Below are 9,006 nucleotides of genomic sequence, written 5' to 3'. Positions count from 1 at the left end.
CTCCTCGAAGTTATCCAGATGACCTACCCGCCCAGTGCCGCCGTCATGTTCCGTATCACTGCGCTGATGCGTCCGCCGCCAGACATGGGCCGGCTCGCAAGTCCCCACGCGGGCCATGAAAAGGGTGGCGCACTCAGCAGTTCAACCCCGTCTGAGGTGGCCCAGAGAGCTATCAGGCTTGCCAAAGCAGATATTTGTAGGTGCTACCTTTTTCATACCCCGCGTGGTCCACTCGCAAGCCTGGAGTTTAATCAGACTGCACTGCCACAAGTTATTCGGCTGGTTATCTCAGAGCTGCTCCTTTAGGCCCTGTGCTGCAGCTGGCGAACAAGCAGTTCGAATGCTCTATTGGGCTGTATGCACGGTAATGAGTGACCCACCGAGATATTCATACTCGTAGCTTGTGTGAACTGAAGTGCTAGCACGAATATGTGATTGCTATATGTTTCATATCATCACACACATATCGTTCAGGTGGATCAAATAATGTGAGTTGGGCGATGCCACTAAGTGCGATCAATTTAAAATTATACCTGAGCAGCCAAGCTTCGAATTAGCGTACCAAATTTGGTGTGAAAGAACACCGAATTAAACCGATCTTTCCATATACAACCAGCGTTTCTAACCCTTGTTCTTTCCTTCACATACACGACCCCTAGGCGTCTAGAAGATTTCTGGAAACTCGTGGAAGCGAGGTAAGACTGGATGATTTTGGTACCAAAGCTTATAAACTGATGGATACGTGTGAAGCTGGGAGGTGGAAATACATCGATAACTATGAAAAGCGCCCAAACAACGGGTTGGAAAGCAGAAAAATCTCTGAGTCACGTACTCCGCCAAGCAAGAGCTCTACGTGAACGAGGATACATACTTCCTGCAACGCCCGTGGACGATATCATGCTAGTTCGGACTGAGAAGAGAATGCGCGTCACATGACTACCATTAAGTCTGTGATGCACTGCATCTAAAGCGGGCAGTTCTCTGGAGATCAAGAATAGACTCAGTCTCCACTAACACTGAGTACAAATAATCCCCCTTTTACACTCCTCTTCGGCTTGTCCAAGTGCGGATATCACGTGCGAGCCACATGACCTGTCTTGCTCTAACAGTCTTTCGAGCACTCTAGTGCGTATAGCTAATGAATAAGATAGCTCGAAGGTGTAACATTTGCTGCACCTTTGCCGATTACCAAAGCCTGACAGTATCTATACTCAAGATCTTCAAGAAAATTGGTCTTGTTGTTGAACTATGGAACGACGCATCTCTTCGATTTGACTCAAGACAAGACAGCTATCTTTCACGAAGATAAGTAATCTCTAGTTAGGGGCACTCAATAGTGACCGTGGTAGGTAGGTAAGTAGGTAGGTAAGCATTTTGCGCGGAATTTTGTGCAATGGGGTTCTCTTTTCCCTTTTCCAGTCCATCATCCATATGGTGAAGTAAATAGCCATATCGTTTAGCTTCAGCACTCTTTCAATCATTTCTTTGCAGTTCTATAGCCCGAAAGCTTGTCTCATGCCAGCAAACAGTTTTCGTACATTCAAGACTCGAGGAAGCGCGGATAAGGGAAGGCGCCGCGGGCTCTTTGAAACGCCAGGCTACAGCTTTACACGGATAACGATTCATTGTGCGGGTCAAATTTGATGACCTGGGGGTTTTCGGACTGGCTGCACTATCACTGAATAGGCTCATACCATGTTGAGGCTAGAATTTGGGCACCGGCTTCATAGCTCTATGCAGCCAGCTACCGAAGCATTATTTCTTGCTGTCTCACATCAACAAGGCTTCTAGGCTGTCCATTTGCAACCACGTGGCGCATTTCTTAGAACACGCACTTCGCAGCTCTTGAGACGACAGCATTTCAACTCATTCGGAACCCGGAAGTCGAAGTGCATGCACTTTTATGTTCCCCACATTCTGTTCGCATATCCCCAGACGGTCACAAGGAACCGTGAAAACTTTCTCGCGCCGCAAAGCCTATTCCCACAACGGTGTAATACTCGTCCCCACAAGGATGAGAATAATCTGACAGGATCGCCAGGGCATCCTAGCAGGCACGCGTTACCCCAGATCAAAGCCCAGGGCTGCATTCGCTAGAACTCATCGCTACATGGCCACTCCAGGCCATCGTCCGTGCCTGATTCGATCTGAAGCAAGCCAACCTAGAAAATCAATCGAACAGCACCATGACCATTGGTTCGGATTGGAACAACCCCTAATCAAGCATCTTTCACGCGGGGACAGCCGCCACAACGGCGATATAGTGCGCTCAGCGTTCAGGGTTCGGGGTGTTAAGATATTGTTGATAACACAGCGGTATGCCCCTCTGTTTCTCGACCCGAGACACGCCAGGCGAATTCAATGACTCTAGTGAAGTGGTGCGGCTCAGGCGTCATGGCTCGCGGGGTTTCTTTAAAGGAAAGCAAGCGCTGCTGAGCGCTTTTAGGGGGATCGTTGTTATCTTTTCCTTTTTCCTTGTTTGCCTGTGCTGGAGGTCTCTTATTGCGTTGGATTTTCTGATAGTCCGGATCTGGGAATTCTGGTGAAGCCTTGACGAAAAGATGGGACATCATTAATCGGAGGTTGCGCATATACGGGCAGAGCTTCTGGTTATACCGCTGGTTATTACTATATTGGGCTGTAAGTATTACATTCCTAGATTCAACCGTTAACTATCAAGTCATTTGCAAAGTCAATAATGAATTACGCTCTTGACTGATCTGGTACAGCTATGAAGCTGATCGCGCGAATAATTTCTCGCCAATTCATCGTCCGCAACTCGGCATAGATGATTGGGTCATGGCCATAGCTTGGATATGCAGTATAGGACTTCTCGTGGAGACCATAGTAGGCTGGAAGCATGGCATGGGCAAGATGTCTATCTCCCTCGAACTAGCCGACATGGTTGCTATTCTCAAGGACACTTGGCCATCGAGATCACGTACTACACGACCGTATTCATCGTCAAACTCTCGATTCTCTTCCTCTATCTACGATTTGGTAAGCCTTCGTGCCTTCTCCGCAAGGATTTGTCTGATAAAAACCCACCAGCGACGCAGAAACTCCTCTGCAGAAACTCCTTTGCAGAGTCTGTCAATGGACAATCTACTTTTTGACGGTCTACACCGTCACGTGCATCATTGTCCTCGCCCAATGCCGGCCAATCCGTAAGTCCTGGGACATCACCGGCCAAGTAAAAGGAACGTGCATAAACCGCACAATCTTCTTCTACAGTACGCCTTCCAGGCTCTACCCTTCTTCTCCAAGCCCCTACCTCTGAATATCCCCATCCCCTTCCTAACTGACCCCCAGTAACCGCCGGCCTCAACGTAGCCACCGACATCTGGGTCACCATCCTCCCCATCCGCAGCCTCCTCCACATCCAGCGCCCGAAGCGCGAAAAAGCCGGCCTCGTCCTCATCTTCAGTATGGGCGCCTTCAGCTGCGTCGCCGCCACGATCCGCCTGCGATCCATCGGCCTCTTCATACCAAGGACCCTTTCTTCGACGCCGTCCCCGGGGACATCTGGTCCGTGGTCGAGGTCCAGATCGCGATTATCTGCTGCTCACTGCCGAGCCCGAAGCCGCTGCTGTGTTATGGTTCACGGTCGGAGCGGACGCGGCGGAGTAATAATAGCAGTGGGAGTCGGGGGTATATACGGACGAACGAGAATGGGGGTTTAGGGGGTGGGAGCAGCAGTGGTGGGGGAAGGCGGAGAGGGAAGGGGCTGGAGGGGAAGGGCGGAGCGCGTGTGAGGGCGTCGGGGAGCTTCCCGATGACGCCGGGGTGAAGAGTGGAGGTGGGGGGATGCCGAGGGCGGCGGGTAGTGATACGGAGAGTACGGAGAATATACTAGAGAATGGAGGGGGAAAGGCGCTTGAGATGCCGCGTATTGCGACGAGGAATATGGTATAGAAATAGGCATGTATAGTCGAAAATGAATTGTTAAAAAAAGCGCGATATGGGATGGCTCAGCGAGTCCACCAACTGGTCAATCCCATTTGATTTTGATTTTCTTGAAAGTGGATTGAGGCACCACTGACAGTGTTAAGGAAGTGCACACGAGTATATTACTGAATCGTATAGTGTAAATTTACGTAGTGAAAGGAAGTACCCAAGGACGTCTTGTGAGTCTGCCGAATGCTCGAATTGGCCTTTCACCTTTGAAAGTGTGTCGAGGCATCTTTGACAGTGGTAAGAAAGTACACACCTATCTCGTACTAGGCGTTACAGGCGGTCGATGAAAGTATGGTTTAGGTTCATGTTAGGGCATGAGTGTGGGCTTTCTATAGGAAGAGGTCCGCCCCAGGAAGGTGCCACGAAAGAAAGTATCGCCTATCCGCTTCATTAATACAGATTTCATCAACGAAAGAGTAACAAAGACGAGACTTACTGTGCTCTCGAATCACCATTACGTCCCTCGTCCGACTCCCCTCGCCCCAAACCAGCTGCGTACAAGTCCGTCAAATCCCAGGGAACATTCTGGGCCGGTGTTGCCAGCGCAAGCTGCAGTATCGTACTCGCAAGGCTCGCGCCATTGATCTGTGCCTTTGGCGGACGCCAACCCTCCTTATACGGCAACCTTTCCTCTTCTATCCAAGCCCATTAGCACCGCCTCTTTTTCATCAAAGCCCCAATGAAGCAAACATACCAAAGAGCGTTCTCACGAACTCCACCTTCGTGCCGCCATCCGCCGGGTCAACCATCGTGAGCCACAAGATTGCAGACTCGAGGTATGAGTTAAACTGCTGACTGGGCCCATACACAAACGCCCCATCTCTGAACCTCTCCGTCTGCACCCTACTCAACCTTGCCACCGCAGCTGCGTTGAGACTCATATTCCCCGATCCCTCAAACCACCGCATATAAGACGCAAAGATTGCCGGATTGAGGGAGAAATTGTCACCTCCGAGGTTATAGTCTGCCCGCGAGAGCGACCCGTCATGCTCGATTGCATTGTGTTTGTTCAGGTCTAAGAGGGAGAAGGTGCCATTGCCTGGGCCGAGAGCTATGCCGCCGAATGAGACGATGCGTGCAAGTTCGGGGCTTAAGTTAAAGACAGAGCCGAGAGTGTCGACGAGGAGGGGGATGGAGAGATTCCGACCGTTGTGTGGGATTAAGGCGTGGTTTGCGAGGGCGTTGAGGCCTGGACAGGGGCCTCGGAGGTCCCCTGGTAGTGGTGAGTGCCAGTTCAAGAAGTCGGGTAGTGTAGTTGAGGCGACAAGAGGTGAGAGAAGTAGGAGCGTGAGCGTGAGCGTGAGCGTGATCGTATGAATGCCGGTCGATGAGCCGGTACAGAACAATAGGCTGAGGAGGGGATTCAAGAAGTTAGAGATGCGAGAGCGTAGGCGGGGACTGGCCATTATGTGCGTATAAGAAGAATATGAGGACAAAGAAGGCTTCAGGAGGCAGGACAAGAGGTGCGTGTCCATAGCCTATCTTATAGGCATGACCCTAGGGTTGCGCTTGCCTGACACTGCTGAAAGTCTTGCCAAATACTTTCGGTAACCACAAGCTTATCGCTTTGATAGCTCTGATACCTGGACAGGCCACCTCAGGTGGTGGCAGAGAGCAGACACAGCGTGAAGGTGTTGACCCCCCGTCGCTCCAGATCCGATCAAGATATCATGATTTCTACCCTATTCCAGAACAGTCTTGCACATCTTTGGCTCTTCGATCACATCTCAGGCTAATGCTATCCATGTCTCGTGCCATGAACTGTCAGCAAATACTCATAATCCAAACAGAATGGGTCAAGACATTAGCATGTGATGATATGAGCAAGCTGAAATGCCTTGTCAAAGATCTGAAAACGCTGCAACGCCGGTGTTCGAGGTGCTTCAGCGCATTGTAAGGAGATTCGTTGCAATGAAAAGTCAAAGAGAGGTTGACTTTAAGAAGTTCCAAGCCCACAGTCGAACTACCTCGCCGCAGCTTGTAACACCCCAGCACATAATTGTGCCCAAAGTTTATGTCCTAGGAGGTATGTCGTAACCCCGCTATTGGCGATTAAACACAGGTACCATGCTGTAAAATGTCGACGGGTCCATGAGCTGAAAGGGTATTGTATACAGAGACGATCTTTCGTCTATTTCCACATTGGGTGGAAATCTCCCATCTTTTTAAAGATCCTAGGGCTTGGCACTCTCTAGTTTAGAATGCCATCCCATCCGTGCCCGCAATGCCCTATCGAGTACAAGGTCATGTACACCATACTTATTCTTACAGTTCTGACCGTCTTATCTTAATCCTCATAGAAATCCGCCTCACTCATCTTCCTCCCCTTCCTCCCCGTCTTCGAATTCTTCCGATCCTTCACCAACCTGCCATCCTTCTTCAGCTTCATACCATCTGGGATCACGTTGCCGGATGGATTGACACCTATCTCGATCGTCTGACTCCTCATCTTTCTCTTCGGTCTCTTGTGTTGTTCGTTCCTGGGTAAGCCCATCCTGATAGTTTTCGCGATTCGTGTCTTGGCGCCCAGAGCCCAAAGATCGCCCCATCGAGCCTTGCGCGCGTCCCGGAAGGCTTGCTTGGAGAAGCTGCGGGGCACGGTCCATCGTTCGATCTTCGCCGATGGAGTGCAGACCTCAAGGATGATATGGCCGCGGCGCTTCATAGCTGGCACGACTAAGCGAGGGAGCGAAAGGGCGTTCACGTTCGTCTCGATTTCCGGCTCGTCTGCGACTTCCTTGTCGCTAGACTCGCCGTCTTTGACAAACTCATGTCCTTTGAAAGCCGCTTCTGTTGCTTCATCGCCCTGTGAGAATCCCTTGCCGAAGATGTCGTGCTTTGGCTTCCGTTGGTCCCGCCCACGTTGAACGGCGAGGTAGCTGTATTGGACATCCTCGTGATTCCGATCGCGAGCGTTGTGGATTCTTTGTAGATAAGGAGGCCTAATGTATCTTTGACTGAAGTAGCAGAAGTCTTTCCTGCCTTGACTCACACCTGGTATTGTGTACATTGGGCAGGTGGAATGGTTGGTACAAGGTGCAACAATCATGCCTGTTTCTTTCTTGGTGAATCTTGGAACATTCTTTGTTTCGGACAACTGATCTTGGAGTGAGTTCTCATACTCAGTTGAATCAGGGGAAGCAATGTGTTTATCCAAAAGGAGCGATCGAGCCGAAGCGATAATCTCAAAACCACGGGGAAGACCTTTCTCGAGAAGAATGAGCACACCGCCATCGGGATTTAGTAGGGACCAGAGCCTCTGAACATGCTCTTTCCGATGGTACTCCTGCCGTAGCGGCCAAAGCGCATGGGGCGCGATAATGATGTCGTAGACCTTCCTCTGTTGCCCCTTGACGGCCTGATGGTTGTGGGGGATGGCGTCAGGTAGACGGGGGATGAAAGATGTATTTTCCAATAGCCTACTTGCGCGAAGCTTCAATGCATTAGACGCTGTGAGAACGGTGGCTTTGCCTAATGGGGCCGGTTCCTGTGAGACTTGACCAGAAGATTCGTTCATCCGTTTCCATTCCGCTTCCAGCACCTCTCGCCAGGCTACGATGGCTGCGCCTCCTGATCCCGCATCTAGGATGAGAGGCCCTGACTCCTTCATCAGACCTTCAATCCAAGCCGTTCCAAGTCTTCGGCGAACCTCCACAATTGTGCTCATTGAAGTCGCGTATACACCCGGCATCACTGCAGCCATGTATGTATTACTTTGAATGCTGCTCATCTCTTCCTGTGATGGGTCCAGTGGAATAGTTTTCTGCTCCTTGCCCTCGCTCGCACGAGCTGTAGAGGCAGATTGGGGAAGTCCTGGGCCACCGAATATTTTCAGTGCTGCTTGAGTGATATGCTTATGTGACGCTTGGGACAGAATTGCCGCTGTAGGATCGACGAACTTTTCCTTCGGGAGATGGAGGGTGGAAGGCGACGTCGCAAATCGGCCGGCGACCGTCAAAGGATGTGCGCGCATGAATTCTTCTCCCTCCTCCAAATCCTCAGCATCTTGATCGGCTTCGGCTTCAGCTAGCCTAGTCTTCTCGTATATGTCCTGATGATAATCTTTTATGAGCTCCGGCGCGGAATCTCCAAAATCGGTTTCAGCCTCCACGAATTCGCCTTCTATGGACTCATAGTCTTCTTCCAGAGCTTCGTCAGCAAGCTCGTCGCTCTGTTTATACAGTTCCACCTCTTCTAGCTCGCCATCCTCCCCTTCTCTAAGCCAGACCTGGTCTTGCATCTCTTCTCCCTCAACCTCATCGGCCGCCAATTCAACCTCATCCTCAACTAGATCCGCTTCTTCGGTGAATATGGGGGGCCCGTAAAGCCTCTCATATACAGCATATTCCTCTTCGCTTAGGTATCCTTTGGGCAAAGTGTCCCCATGTAATCGCCTCGCGGCCCGTACTGATTCTTCTGTGCTTGGAGTCGGTGCTTGCGGAGGTAGGGTTTCGTCGGATGTAGTCTTAGAGGCTTCGGGCGCCTCAATTGACCGACTGGGTGCAGTAGTAAACCGTCTGCATTGAGAAGTATTTGCCACAGCTGCAAAGGAGCGTAAAGAACGGGTTTGCGTATGGGCCCTAGGGAAAAGAGGATGTGCAGCGGAGCGACTCGCAGAAGCCAGCAGCCTCAGCCTGCATCGCAGGCATATTGTCTTGGAGGCCGAGAGCATCTCAGAAGCACCTCTCGATATATTGTAGCAACTGGATGGAGAATCGAGATGCGCGTTGCGAAAAAGCGAAGACGGGCAAACTATTATTCCCAGTCTTGGCATTTCGACACCCCTGAAAACAGCTCCTCCAATTAGAGCAAGCCTAATTACTCCACTATAAACCTTCAGCTATCTCTCAACTCATCCACATCTTCGTTCGCCATGTTGCAGGTCCATCCATCTTAAGAAGCCTGCAAAATTCGCTGTTTCCTTCCAAGTCGAGTCCTTTTTAAAACGTCTCCCAGTCCAAAGGAATACGTCCTCTGGCAAGTTGTGCCTGACGGAAGCCCATCACTTTCAAGAAATACTAGGAAATAGAATTTGATATGTCTAGAACG

General features: G+C 50.7%; 3 protein-coding genes across 3 annotated transcripts; 1 reads left to right on the top strand and 2 right to left on the bottom strand.

Moving 5' to 3' along the window:
- Positions 1-2,874: 2,874 nt before the first annotated feature.
- Positions 2,875-3,630, top strand: BDZ99DRAFT_527018 (uncharacterized protein; the record flags this gene model as incomplete). The annotated part of the gene is made up of 4 exons (XM_033726194.1): positions 2,875-3,000; positions 3,074-3,233; positions 3,313-3,528; positions 3,584-3,630. 4 exons carry the CDS (start codon positions 2,875-2,877, stop codon positions 3,628-3,630), a joined length of 549 nt encoding a protein of 182 aa, XP_033569882.1.
- Positions 3,631-4,051: 421 nt separating this feature from the next.
- BDZ99DRAFT_468585 (Cloroperoxidase) lies at positions 4,052-5,405 on the bottom strand. The gene is made up of 3 exons (XM_033721288.1): positions 4,652-5,405; positions 4,394-4,592; positions 4,052-4,335 (listed from the first exon to the last, which is right to left on the bottom strand). Exons 1-3 carry the CDS (start codon positions 5,361-5,363, stop codon positions 4,287-4,289), a joined length of 960 nt encoding a protein of 319 aa, XP_033569881.1. The 5' UTR covers positions 5,364-5,405; the 3' UTR covers positions 4,052-4,286.
- An 839-nt stretch (positions 5,406-6,244) lies between these two features.
- Positions 6,245-8,832, bottom strand: BDZ99DRAFT_491933 (uncharacterized protein; the record flags this gene model as incomplete). The annotated part of the gene is made up of 2 exons (XM_033723135.1): positions 6,245-8,611; positions 8,818-8,832. 2 exons carry the CDS (start codon positions 8,830-8,832, stop codon positions 6,245-6,247), a joined length of 2,382 nt encoding a protein of 793 aa, XP_033569880.1.
- Positions 8,833-9,006: the final 174 nt, after the last annotated feature.

This window comes from Mytilinidion resinicola (assembly GCF_010093595.1).
Source record: "Mytilinidion resinicola strain CBS 304.34 unplaced genomic scaffold BDZ99scaffold_29, whole genome shotgun sequence".
NCBI classification, from domain to species: Eukaryota; Fungi; Ascomycota; class Dothideomycetes; order Mytilinidiales; family Mytilinidiaceae; genus Mytilinidion; species Mytilinidion resinicola.
This window is presented reverse-complemented; position numbering and strand designations above follow the sequence as displayed.

Coding starts and splice junctions, on each gene's coding strand:
- BDZ99DRAFT_468585 (XM_033721288.1), bottom strand. CDS start 5,363: ATGGCCAGTCCCCGCCTACGCTCTCGCATCTCTAACTTCTTGAATCCC. Junction 4,593..4,651: donor GTTCGTGAGAACGCTCTTTG/GTATGTTTGCTT, acceptor GGGCTTGGATAG/AAGAGGAAAGGTTGCCGTAT. Junction 4,336..4,393: donor AATGGTGATTCGAGAGCACA/GTAAGTCTCGTC, acceptor TGAAGCGGATAG/GCGATACTTTCTTTCGTGGC.